General features: G+C 39.0%; 1 protein-coding gene across 1 annotated transcript in view; it reads left to right on the top strand.

The window, feature by feature from the left end:
* Positions 1-10245: 10245 nt before the first annotated feature.
* Positions 10246-14725, top strand: part of TRIM9 (tripartite motif containing 9) — a gene marked incomplete at both ends in the record, with an annotated part of 64635 nt that continues 60155 nt past the window's right edge. The window contains one exon of the mRNA XM_081314960.1: positions 10246-11085. Coding sequence (XP_081171086.1) covers positions 10246-11085 — 840 coding nt within the window. The remainder of the gene's footprint in view (positions 11086-14725) is intronic.

Genomic DNA, 14725 nt, shown 5'->3' with positions numbered 1-14725 from the left:
AATATTCCATATATCAAACATAATATGACACAGAGTAGGGTAAAGCTACCCAGGCTCACTTTGCATAATGAGATGGGCAGCATATAAATTTAATTAATTAATAAATAAGACAAGAGAACAAGCTTGATGTAATGGATAAGATATCAGGCTAGAAATGGGAGACCATAAGTTCTAATTCTAAAGCTGGTTGGATGGTCTTGGGCTAGTCATTCTCTCTCAGTGTCAGGAAGGAGACAATGGCGAGCCACCTCTGAAATCTTGTCAAGGAAACAGCTAGGCCTTGTCCAGGCAGTTGTCTGAAGTCAACACTGACTCAAAAAAAAACCCTCCACAAAGTGTGAGGATCAACTCAATGAATCTTTAGAAAGTCTGATGAGATCTTGGAGTGTCAAGGAATCTTTAAAAATAGTGCCTGCTAGTCTGCAAATATATTTGCAAGAGACAAGAGTATATAATCTCCTGAATAATATTTTTTGTGGAGTCCTTGGTACTCTCTGAGCTTATTTGTTTGCAGACATTTCATTACCCAACTGGGTAACATCATCAATGTTGGGTTCATTACCCAATCAGGTAATGAAGTATCTGCAAGGCAACGACCAAGCTCAGATGGCATCAAGGATGCCATAGTTCAGTTACATATGAGCAACATATATTATTTTCTATTGGAATAATTATTTTTATTAAACATAAATAACATTAGGTTATTAAACAAACCTAATAGAAAAAGCTATTCCAAATGCCTAAATTAAAGAATTTTTGTAGCCTGCTGTAGGAAGGCCTTCAAACATCTTGCTTTCAGCTCCTCTGCTAATTAAATGTGGCATCTTAGAACATTGTTACAGAATCATGATTACAGATTTGAAGGTGGATATATTCGATGACAGGATGAAGTGTGCCAGAATTTGCCATTTAAGGTAATACTTTTTATTTTTAGCTAATTTGGTTGCTATGACAGCAATAAAATTTCAGCAGCAGGATAGAAGAGAAAATTAATTTTTTTCCTGTTGCCTCCTACTCAGTGTATCCTAAAAACCCTACAGTGGAACAGATTGAACAAAATTAGACTGTAGACATCCTGAATATTCTCCACCAACAAACTAACATGCTGACCTACTTTTCCTTTATCTAGTTGAGTCCATTGTCTTCAGAGCTCTTGGTCCACTCATAAGCTTCGATGGGCATTTTTTAAAAAATCCGTATTGTGCAAAGGTTTCTGTGATTAACACTGGATAAGAAACAAATAATGACTTATGTTAGTTGAAAATCATGGACTTGAAAGTTTATGATACCAGATGGGAGCATCAAATCAGAAAGATTGCTCTAAATAACATGGCAGTCATTCTGCATCCACCCCTAGTTACCTTACCTGGATATGTTATTTCGTTAAATTACACAAACACTTTAAAATTTCCTGGAGTAAAATTAGTCAGCATTTCATATCCAATTAACATGTTAATCTGAAGCAAATTTGGGGAGGATGAAGAGAAGACTATCCTGGAAAGGATTTTTCCCCACAAACATTTTTGTTCTTTTCGAATACCTCTTAAATAGATTCTTTCAATGTTCTAATAGGTACGTTTGTGCTTTAGGGAGTTAATGATAGGACTATAAAAATAAATTATGTCCTGAAAATCATGGATTATCTTTGCTATCTGCAAGCAACTGTTGGAAACAGGATCAAAATACTCAGTTGATTAGTAATTTTGAGTCACATTGTATTAATCTCATTCATTCATTGATATATTACCTGTGAAGCAGCTGAAAGCTAATGGATCCAGATTCATATATTGAAGGCTACTATAATGACCCTTTCAGGACTAAAAAAAATACTTGAAACATTTAGACTATCCTCCCAATTTTTAACAGAATTCTACCTCATCACATAGCTCATTAGATTGGGATAGTGTATAACTTATACAATCATAAATAACTAAGAAGAACTATTGGAATAGACTAAAATCTTTCTAGTCCTGTTTTTGTTTCCAAAACTGACCAATAGATGTCTCCAAGATGCTCCAAAAAGACCTATAAAACAATAGCTGTCTTTTCCTGTTTTTCCCCAGGAATTAATATGCAGAGGTATGCTGTTTTTATTCCTGGATGGGTCTGATAGTGGAATTCATTCATATAATGAGACACTATGACAGTGTCCTTTTTCAAAATCTAATTACTCTTCTAAACACAAGGCATGTTTTTTACAATTATAAAAGATAGAAAGTACAATGCTAGAAAGTCCATCTCTTTGATGGTACTACAATTGCAAGGTCCAACTGTTGCAAATTTTGTTTGTTTGAGTCCATTTTTCCCTCTTCACTCTGACAAAAAAGGTTGATTTGATTTAACTATGAATGTGAGCAGATTCTAATCATTATTCTTTAATTTCTGGAATCAGTTTCTTACAGGGAAGCAAATCCATGAGAAGTCCTTCTTTTCATTACTCTCTTGGTGCTTTTCCTGGGTGTGTGTATTGTATGTATGTAAATGTCATCCTCTATGGGCAATAAACCGATGGGTGAATTAATCATTGCTGTTTTGATAGTTTTCTTGGAACTTAGCTATATAATCTGACCATTATGTGTGGGTTAACTGGAACTGTGTAATCTTACTACAAGTCCATTACATGTCTTCTCACTGGTGCACAGATTCCTCTCAAACCTACTTTGAATTTGAAAAAGATATTTTGATGCTCACTTGCTCTAGTTCAGCCACTAGTTTGGCCTTTGCTTCTACCTCATTTTTGCATCCAGTTCCTGGATAGTCTCACAATTCCTTGTTTCTGTCTCCTGATCCCACCCCAGACTGATCTTAAGCTTTGCACTACCCCAGTTAGATAAAATAAAGTGATCTGGATTGACCAATATTTCCTCTTATCCAATGATGACTTCCTAATATGAGTGAGAGAGAGATAAGCTACTTAACTAACATCATTAGCAAACCTGTAGGCCAGTTTTAATTACTACTTGATTCAAATTAGGAATAATTAAAAAGGTGTCTGATTATTTCCAAGAAAATGATAGAGCTTCTAAGATTAATGGACTGTAGTGTCACAATTGACCTTTTACCTGAATCACAGTTTGAGCTGGGGAACTTCTGTCTCAGAGCTTTCCTTTTTTAGTTAGGAAAGAAGAAAGAGCCGATGCAATGTAATGGAGATTTCATACACAGTTAATAAATTAATGGCAGGGATTTCTTCTCTCTGATAAGATGATTAAATGAATGGATCATGGGTAAATTCCAAACCTAACTATAAAAAATGCATTCATAATAAAATAGAGTCATTTGTCTTAAAATGTAATAGATGATTAGCAACTGATTTTAATAGCAAATTTGATGAATTTATAGCAAAGAGCAGGAATCCAATGGTTATTCACTTACTGCATTCTTGCTTTCTTGTAGGCACTTAAGACCACACACAAACACACACACACACACACACACACACACACACACACACACAGAAACCTCTTTTTCTATTATATTTGTAGGAACCCTGTGAAATAAGTTAGGCTGAGAGATAGTGACTTGCCCAAAATTGTTTAATGGACTCCATGGATGATTTGGGACTGTAATATGGCACTAAAGGTGTAATGTATTGGACTTGCTTGTTAACACCACATGGTAACGGCTGGTAGGCTGCTGGAGCAGGGAGCTAGCTAACGGCTCCCAGCATCTCAGACAACCCGTCTCCAACGCTGCCATTAGGTTGCTTCAAACCTATTGGCTGCTACCTAGGGGCCAGGGTATAAATTGCTGCATCTGCAGCCCTGTTCTCTAATTCAGATCCTGCAAGCAATAAACCATGATCTTTGCTGAACTCACTCACCTCGTCTTCATTCCTGCACAACGAACCCAGTACACAACAAAAGGCATTTTCATTGCCTGGGGCAGTTCACTTCAAATGATCAGATGCTGGGGGGAAAAACAAGTCATTTCTGTCATACTCTGCTTATCTGTTCGGCTGGATGAAGAGCTTAATTCTGGACCCTTGAAACTAAAAAACATTTTCTGTGATTTTACAATGAACGAATCCAACTTTATAGAGAACGTTTGGACAAGAAATACTTTGGGCACAATGCTCTTGCTGCCGAATTGGGAAGGAGGCATGATTCATGCAAAATGGCTGAGTCACACATCTTGGCAAGGAAAGCAGCTATCCCAGAAAATGGAGAGGGCACTCATTAATGAGCTCACGGTGTTTTAACAGATGCCCTGTTCTTGTTAAAATTCAACATTCATCATAACACTAGCCTACACTAAGGAAATGGATCTTTGATCCTGTATCTATAAAGAAAGGCTAAGCATAGGTAGACTGCATTCCTGGACCGCAAAAATTTGGATGACCATGGGGGGAGGACGTGGGGGGAAGCAAAGAAAGAGCTTTGTATCTTCCTTTGTTGCTATTTAGTGGCGATCCTGCATTAAACGATCGTTTTGCAACCTCAGGATGCTATGCTAAAATTGACACACTGCTTGTTGTTGTTATTGTTTATTCTTTCAGGTCAGCATTGACTCATGACAGTTGGCTGGATAATTTCTTGACAAAATTTTAGAATTGCCTCTAAATTGCCATTGCCTCCTTACTAGGGCTTCCTGAGAAGTGACTGGCTCAAGGTCACCTAAGTGGATTTGTACCAAAGGCAGGATTAAAATGTTAATCTCCCAGTTTCTAACCTAGTCTCTTAACCATTACACCAGACTGACTCTTTCCTTCTCCACTGCTGGATCCCAAATCCATTTATTCCACTAGAGGAATAGGATGGCTACATAACTGTCAATATCTGTTTGGAGGTTATACTGGTTCTTCCCTGCCTCATTATCTCTATTGCTGGGATAATTACACAGTTCATGTTCTGCTTATTTCCACAGCTAGTATTGTGACCAGACTACTATTTTATTATTAAAATTAGAATAGGAGGAAATAGGAAGAGATGGTGGTTATCATGGCCTGATATGAAGAAGATTGCTTAGAAGAAGAAGATGGATTAGATGATCCAATTTAATGTTCAGCACTGTAAGAGTCAAGCCCTAGCATAGTCTCTAGATCAGAGCCCGAAATCTAACTTTTGCTCACTTGTTTTCATCTTTTGTAACCCCATTTGGGACAAAGACTAATTTGACTTCTGCATCAGCTTACTGATTATTCCACATCACACTCTCTTCAAATAATTTTTTGTGGATTTTCATTTCAGCATATGTAAAAATGCTTTTAGTGTTCCAATTTCAGAATCCAAGGCATGGCAGTAGTACAAAAGCAGTACATAAAAAATAGACTGAAATCCTATTCTGAATTGAAAGAAAGACCAACTCAATATATATCAAGCAACTATATATATATACACCTTTAATTCTACGCGGGGAAAAACCCGAATGACCAAAGATCCACATACAAACACCCGCGAAAACCTCAGAAAACATATATATATATATATATATATATATATATATATATATATATATATATATATATATATATATATATATATATATATATATATATATATATATATATATATACATATATATATGTATGTATGTATGTATGTATGTATGTATGTATATGTATATGTATATGTATATGTATATGTATATGTATATGTATATGTATATGTGTATATGTGTATATGTGTATATGTATATATGTATATATGTATATATGTAGGTAGGTAGGTAGGTAGGTAGGTCTTGGCGTATTCGGGTCTTTTCCCGTGTAAGATTGAGAGTGTCTTGGCGATGTTTCGATGAGGTCCCACTCGTCATCTTCAGGCTGGTGTCTTCGGCTTCGTGCTTGTGCGAGCAAAGCGTGATTGGATCTGTCGTCTCTCTATAAATATTGGTGGGGGTGTGTGGGGTGCTGGCTTTGTTGCTGTAAGCGGGTTGGTTGGCTGTGCTGTTACATCTTGATTGGTTGGTGGCATTATTGTTTGTAGATTAGTCGGCTGTTTTGTAACATCCTGTGTGGCTGAGGTGTTGGCTGTGTGTCCTGTGTGCCCAAGGCAGGACTAGTAATTTCTAGTCCTGGCTTGGGCACAAAGCAGGAACTTGAAAACATAAATAAATAAATACATACATACATACATACATACATACATAGCATGACTGATAAATTTTCTTTGTGGCATAGAAGAAGAAAGAAGGACAAGAAGGGAAGAACCTCAGAGTCTCAGACTTCCAAGCAGAAGAAAGCAGAGCAAAAACAAAGGAGTCACTTATCTTTGCCCTTTTCTTCTAGAGACCAACAGGATGAAAAGTGCAAAGTGTTTTTGCTTCTGGCATTTCATTGCCACCAAAAGTGTTCTCAACCCACTTCCTGCTCAAACTGCTGTCAGAATGTTTGTATGATCCATAATTTTCTTAGAAAATGCTGTATGCCAACTGGTTGTTCTCTTGAGTTGGTACTTTTTAATCCCCTTTACTGCCACATCTAATTAATGAGCGGAGTCCTGTTATACATTGTGCAGCAAACCTATATGAGTGTTCTAAGGAGAAATATCCTAACAGTTAGAACAATTAACCTGTGGAACAACCTGCCTCCAGAAGCTGTGAATGCTGCAACACTGGAAGTTTTTAAGAAGAGACTGGACAGCCATTTGCCTGAAATGGTATAGGTTCTCCTGCTTGAGGAGGGGGCTGGACTAGAAGACTTCCAAGGTTCTATTCTATTCTATTCTATTCTATTCTATTCTATTCTATTCTATTCTATTCTATTCTATTCTATTCTATTCTATTCTATTCTATTCTATTCTATTCTATTCTATTCTATTCTATTCTATTCTATTCTATTCTATTCATTCCCAAATTTTCTTCCAAATACTTTAATTCAAATGTTTTCCAACTTGGTGTTGCCCAGATAAATTGGACCAGTGTACTTCAGCAATTATTCAGTTTTCTGAGCGAAAACAAGGAGCTACCTAAATTGTGATTTCTTTAATTTATCTTTCCTGTCAATTTAAGGTTGAGATGCCCATAGACAGCATTTACCCATTTTCACTTTTTTTTTAAATCACAAAGTTTAGAAAGTTCCTTTTGAAAATGGAAAAAGTCTCAGGATGTTAAGCTGTGCTGTTATGTCTTCGAAAAAACCAAAGGAGACATATACAGTATCCCTGTCACAACAGCAAGATCTCGCTTCTAGACCAGGTGTGTCAAACTCACAATGTCACTTGACGTATCACGACATATCGCACCTTTTTCCCCATTGCCGGAGCTGGGATGGGTTTCGCCATGACCCATCTGGCCTGCAGGCCAGCAGTTTGACACCCCTTTTCTAGACCAAGAGATGCAAGAAAACAAAAAAAAAAAACCAAAACAAAACAGAAACTGCATACACAAGGAATCAGGAATTTTTTCCAGCTTCCATTCATTCCTGAGTCTTTCCAAAGATTTAGCAACCAACCAACAAATGATTACAGTCACATTTAAAAGTATTGTTGCTTTCATAGTCAAAACAAGAACAATCAACCTTTTGTATGATCCAAAGCCTTGTTTTTGCTAAGTAATAAAGTTGCTGAGATGCTGTGTCTGGGAGCAAATTTCAGGGTTATATGATATATATGATCAAGAGAAAGGTTAGATAAAGAGCAACCTGTGCTTTTCCCAGTTCTTGGCAGGTGGCTAACCAATTTGTATGTTAAACAGAAAAACTCCTACATTTCTTATCCAGGTTTGATGAAAAATGATCAAGGCAATCCTCAGGAGAGAAAAAGAGAAGGGAGCGGGGAATGATTCTTTTACTCACCAGAGGAAAGATAGGTTTGGAATGAGGGGAAGACTGTAGCTAGAAAAAAGCAATCATGATTACAAATGAGCATCTGGGAGCTGTTGTCAAGAGACTTCACTAATACATACACAGGATCTTGTAGCAGCTGATTCCAGTCAAAATGACCATGGGTTCCTGCCTAGTATATTCATTAGAGCATCAGTATAGCTCACTGTTTTGAGTTATTTATAAAAATAATAATGTAGGGTAATAATATATAAAATGAAAGGATGGAGTGAAGAAATTGGAATTTCCTGCTAGCAGGAAAACAACAATTTGACTAAGTAAAGCTGTCCTTACAACTGAAGTATGGACCATGGGATCTGGGATCTGAATGTAAGAATCTAAATTGCCAATGATATAGTCATTATTTGATTACAGCTGTTGCAAAGTGGATTCTATTGGGGATTTTAGCTTCAGATATCCAAATGTCATTATATTGGAAGTTTTCTAATCTAGTCTACCAGCCTAAACTCATATTCTTAATTTTTTTTTAAAAAAAAATTCTGTTGGATCTACATGCTAGAATTACGTCTTTTTCCAGGAAAAAAAACCCATGCAAAATGTGCTTTGAGTTTCCTGGTTAAAAAAACAACAACCCTCAAACTTGTATCCTGCTGTTTTTAGAAACCTGGGAAGTTTGTAACATTCTTTTTGTTCTTATTTCCTTCAATAATATGTATTATGAACAAGTTTGGCTATCTGACTGGCCTCATTGATCACCTAATCCAGACTATTTATGAAGACAACTAGTTCAAAACTAAATTCTTGGCTGACTTCACTTTACATATGCTTCCATAGTAAACTTTTATTCTCTGTTTATTCTCAATTCACTTACTAGTTCATGAGAAGATTTGTCTCTATTATTCCCAAAGCTGTTTAGGAGTCTCTAACAAGTAACATTGTGAAATACTTTCTAGAAATCTTTGATTATTCCTATATTACATTTCTTACTAGTGGATTAGAATTACATCTGCAGAAATTATACTACTTCCTCTAGGATAGTTATGTTGGAAATAAATGCTGGGGACAAACTGAGGTTTATAGTGGTAATGGAACATATTATCCTAGTCACACTGCTTTTGAGCTTTTTGTGTTTCTCTGCATTTTGAGTTTATGAAGATAATTGCAGGTTGATTTCAAATTCCTTTCTAGGATATAGGGATTTGAAGTACAGTAAACAGAAAAGTGCATTGTTCTGAATAACGTCACATCCTTATGCTTCCCTTTGGAAAAAAAACAGAAACAATGATCAAGCAGACATGTGAAACACACAATAAGGAATGTTGTATTGAGCATATGTGCTGTATTTAAATTCAGTATTTTAGCATTCAGCACAGTTCTGTTCATCACAATCAAGAGAAAGAAAAATAAATGAGTGACTGAATGTAGAGAATGCACACTCTGTAACTGATCTATGAATGCCCCCTTAGATAAATGTATGGGGAGAACATGATAGAGGTTTGTATAACATAGTAAGTGGCAGAATAAATAAGACCCAACAATTGTCTTTGTTTCCTTCTTGTCATCCCAGTTGAACTTCCAGCAAATAGATCAGATCATCTTTTACCCAGTGGCATAATTCATTAGAATGTTATGATGTATGATGGATATTCTGAGTGCTTAAAATTGGACAGTGTCAAAGAAAAGGACAGCAGAATGAGCATCCAATGTAACTCTAAATGAAATATAATCTCCCCAACCGGATGCTCTTCAAATACGTTAGATTAAATATCTCAAAATTCGCTGCTAGCAATCTCTGGCTGGGAATTGCAAGTTTCTGACCAACCCATCCTATCAATTCAAGAATTCTGATAAACTATTTGAGAGGCGGGGTACGTCTGAATGCTAACTGGTGCGCAGAAAGAAAACAGAAAAGGACGGCTATTGCCATTAAGCTTCCTACTCCTGGCAGGAGAAAAAGGGAAGCGGTTATTAACGAGATTAATAACTAACACTTTAGTTTCATGGAACGGGGAATTTGCAAGGAGTGGTGTGTGTGTTGTATCTTCCACACCCTGTCTCTCACACACATACACACATACCTCTCCCCCCCCCCCCCATGATCACCAATTGCATGTCCGAGGACATCTATCAGGCTCAGGCGCTCTCTGCCTTTCACAGCAGTACCGCCGCCTGCCTCTTATTCATGCAGTGGAGCAGGCGGGGTTGAAAAACAGGCCGGTGAAAGCGAAGTTTCCCGAGACAGGCGGGGGTCTAGGAGACTGCCTTGGTCCAATGGCGTCTCAGCACTCGGCGCAAACGGCCAATGATGAGCCAAGAGGGCGGAGCTCACAAAGCGGTGGGAAGGCTGCAGGAGTTCAGAGCTGGCATTGCTTATCTAGCTTGGCTCGGGGTGAGCCAAGCTGGAGACGAGCGCGGCTCGCTTGGTTGGTTCGCTGTCCGTGGTACTGAAAGCGCGCTCACTCTTCAACTCCTGTCCCATCAGGGCCGCTGAACCGCGGCTCGAAGGCGTTGAGAGACCCTCCATGGAAGAGATGGAAGAGGAGCTCAAATGCCCGGTATGCGGCTCCTTCTACCGAGAACCTCTAATCCTACCCTGTTCACACAATCTGTGTCAGGCATGTGCCCGAAACATCCTGGTGCAGACGCCAGAGACGGAGTCGCCTCAGAGCCGGCGTGCCTCGGGGTCAGCTGGCTCCTCATCTGACTATGACTACCTGGACCTGGACAAGATGAGCCTGTACAGCGAGGCAGACAGCGGCTATGGCTCATATGGTGGCTTTGCCAGTGCACCTACTACACCATGTCAGAAGTCACCCAATGGTGTGCGTGTCTTCCCTCCAACTGTCCCTCCAGCTGCACATCTCCCACCGGTTTCAGCCACTGCCTCATTGGCACCGGTGCCACGCAATTCCTGCCTCACCTGCCCACAGTGCCATCGCAGCCTGATTCTGGATGAGCGGGGCCTTCGTGGTTTCCCCAAGAACCGTGTCTTGGAGGGTGTCATTGACCGTTACCAGCAAAGCAAAGCAGCTGCTCTGCGCTGTCAACTGTGTGAGAAGGTACCCAAGGAGGCCACGGTCATGTGTGAACAGTGCGACGTCTTCTATTGTGACCCATGCCGGCTGCGCTGCCATCCGCCACGGGGTCCCCTGGCTAAGCACCGTTTGGTCCCTCCAGCTCAGGGCCGGGTCAGCCGGAGGCTCAGCCCACGCAAGATCTCTACCTGCACTGACCATGAGCTAGAGAATCACAGCATGTACTGTGTGCAGTGCAAGATGCCTGTTTGTTACCAGTGTCTGGAGGAAGGCAAGCATTCCAGTCATGAGGTGAAGGCGCTGGGCGCCATGTGGAAACTGCATAAGGTCAGTCCTGGGATGGGGGCTCCGACTAATGAACAGAGCAAGTATGATAAAATACCTTGGCAAGAGATGAAAATCATCATTTCAGCCTTTGCACTGGGTCCCTGTGATCTTTCTCCTAAGTATCCATTGATCTCTCTTCCCTCTTTCTTATAGCTGTCTTTCTTTCTCTTACTTTTTCTCTAAAACAATTTTATTCCAATCCTCCTGTTTTAGTGTACCTTTTCTTTTACTTGTTGTCCATAAATGTTTACTAGAGCACTGCTCCCATCATACTCAGCCAATGATGGAGTTGTAGCCCAGCAATGCCTGAAGGCATGCTGTGGAACATAACAACAATTCTGGTCTTCCTTCTCTCAACTCTTGATTTCTTCACCAATATTAGAATCATAATCCTTCATGGCTAGATGACTCGTTCCTCAATCCATTAGTCTATCTTTCTTTTCCATCTCTCTCCTCCCTGTTCCATATTTTAAGCATTTATGCAACGTGTAGTTTTTATTTTCATCAAAGAGCTGCTTCGTTACCTTTTCATCATTTTTCCCTCCCTTGATTTCCTCCATCTTATTCTTCCTCCTACCTCTAATGAGTCAGTCTCCCTATCTGTAAACAGATTTCACTTCCCAGTCTTTGATTCTCTTTGCTGGAATTCTAGCGGTCTATCCTGCCAACTAATGTATGTGTTCTGAAAATGCATCTTGATTTTGTATTCAAGAAACACCTGAGCTGGTGTGTCACATATTTTGCCCGGCCTGCCCATCTTCTTTGTTGGCTGCCATTCAAGTGTTTGCACCAAGATGCCTGCAGTAGCAAGCAATAAGATACTGGGGGGCTTGGTGAGGTGAGTTTTACACTGTCAGTGAATGCAGCTGGGGGAGGAAGAGGGGAAAAAAGCAGGGATGAGATTGCTGTATTTTTCCAGTATCCTATGCTCATAGGATAGGATTAACTGGCCTTCCATTTCCTTTTAAATGTCTCTTTGTCCTCATTTAGGGAATGTTATCATGGACTTCACTACAGAATCTTTGTATAGCTAGAGGTTGCCAGGCAGATTGCAATCCCTGAAATGGGAAGAGCAGGGCTTCTACAATCACCTAACTCTCTTTGTGCTAATATAATGGTAATGAGGACAGAGTTTATGTTGCTTCAATGATGGCTGGATGGCGCTAGAAAATGTTATAAGTCACTAGTGAAAAAAATGGTCTGAATATAGAAAATGGCTCTCTCTACTTCCAAGTACACAATGATATGTGTTGTTTATAAATGGAGAGAAGGTATTTTGGACACAATTAAAGGAAGATTTTTCACCAGTATTAAGTGAGCATTAAGCACTAACATAGATCCCAGGGTTTAGTCTGTCTCAGATTAATCTCTTAGCTGGCTAGCTGATGGGGAAGGGACCTTGGAGAAAGGGGCACATAACTAAAATGAAACCTGTTGGGAGAGACTTTAAAGATAGCAGAATGTGTGAATGTGATGTAGAAGAAAGAAGCAGAAAGAAGTTGTATAAGAACAGATTTCTTCTTTGAATATGAATTGTGTTTGCCTATTTCAGTTTCTCCATTTTTAATTTTTCCATGTACCATATGTCAAATCTGATGTGTTGAATTTAAAGATTTCTCATCTTCCAAAAAAACATTTACACACATACAAAAACTACTTTGGGTGCACAGTTCTACTGACATATGCCTCTTGTCCTAATGAATCTACCTTTTGCAAATAACTTCAGTAATAGAAATTTGTACATAATTCTCACAAATATATGGGTTTTTTTTGTTGATTTCCCCTTTTATCGTGGTGTAATTAGGAGAATTTTGAATTGTGAATGATAACTAAATTTCAGGTTGCGTGTTGCATTGAAATTATGGAATTAGATGTTTGCATCTGATTTCTCCCTATCTCTACTCTGCTACTTGGTAATGCATTTTCTTCACAAACTGGGCTACATATTCATGACGTATTAGAAACAGGACCAATATGTGCAAAGCTGAAGTAGGGATATTCAGTTCATAGGGTAGCAACACATTAGCTTTTATAATGTGTTATGGATAACAATACAATACAAGGTGTCCCAAAAGACAGTGCCGTTTTAAGCTTTAAAAACTGCACTAAGACTTTTGGGACACTGTATAATTCTTATGACTATACCAGATAGAATTGTAGGTAAAGGATTCTATACATATTGTAATCCATATTTTTTTTTCTCAATGCCTCTACATTGAGCTTTTGTAAAGTGTATTTTTTTGTTTATTTGTTTGAATTGAGTTATCCCACAAAATATAAGTGAAGAGAGTGAAAAGGATGTAATTTTATCTCCCATTTAAATATCCATTTCTCCTTTCCACACTCTTACCACCCATCCTATTTTTCACATAGGATCTGGCTACATGGCAGCAATCCCATTTCTGAGGTAACTCGGTAGAGATGTGTGACTACAAAGAGGATGGATATCCTCTCATCCTACATATACTTATGGAACATGCAGGCATTTTTACCTACCCCTTGCTGTGCTGTCCAGGTACAGAGATAGGATTGGTATTTGCAGTATTACATATCTAGGATCTGGTGCAGGGGATGACTGTCCAGTAGCTTCTGCTGATAATGGACTAAAATAAACAATACAACAAACCACAAACACTTCATGGAAGCTAACCCAGATGAAGTATTTTTTTATTTTAATTCCATTTATATCCCGCCCTTCTCCGAAGACTCAGGGCGGCTTACAAGCTTAGCAGTAGCCTTCATTCTATGTATATGCCTGCTTATTAGGGCTTTCATACACCCCCCAAGCGGCATTATTACAAAGTCAGCTTAATTGCCCCCAACTGAAGTAGACCTTCAGTTGTATCACTGAAGCCAAACCACCATCTTAACTTATTCATCACACTTTGAAGACACCCCTGAAGACACCATAACTTGTTTAAGTTATGACTGGATTGAAACCATGGATTAACTTGTCAGACACCTGCCAAAGTCTCCTCTGCTGACTTTTGGTCTCCTAGTCTGGCTGCTGGTTCTCATTTTCACTCTTTATGGAAGCATTGTGAAGAGTCAAGCAGAGCTCTCCAGCGGTCTTGTACTCTGTTTCTGAGTAATTATTTTAGACCAGTGGTATTCAGCCTCAACAATTTAAAGATGTGTGGACTTCAACTCCCAGAATTCCCCAGCCACTGATGCTGGCTGGGGATTTCTGTGAGTTGAAGTCTACATATTTTAAAGTTGCTGAGGTGGAGAAAAATTGTTTTAAATTAAGGCTGAAAGGAGAGGGTAAATAAGTGGGGAGAAATGAAGAGGAAAAGAAAGAGAAAACATGTGGAGATGTAGAGTCTGAGAGCATCTCACTAGGGCCCCATAAAATTGGAAATTGCTAATGGAGAGGAAAAATGAACTTTTGAACTACTTCCCTTTACTTCCAATTGGTTCTGCCCATTAGGATATAATGTAAAAAGCCCTTTATGGCCCTCTGTGGCCTCTGGCCAGTAATTTTTTCCTGTCAAAACAGCAGCCTAAGACTGACCTTTTCAGATAGATTGACATCATTTCATGTCAGGGGCCTGCTAACATGCTTTAACCATGGGAAATAGCTTCACAACCAGCACAGGAACAAAGCTCTGTTTGTCTTGGCGAAGGACAATGTTTACTG

Source organism: Vipera berus, assembly GCF_964194415.1.
Source record: "Vipera berus genome assembly, chromosome: 1".
In the NCBI taxonomy this organism is placed as follows: domain Eukaryota; kingdom Metazoa; phylum Chordata; class Lepidosauria; order Squamata; family Viperidae; genus Vipera; species Vipera berus.
Note: the sequence above shows the minus strand (reverse complement) of the source record. Positions and strands in the feature narration are given on the sequence as shown.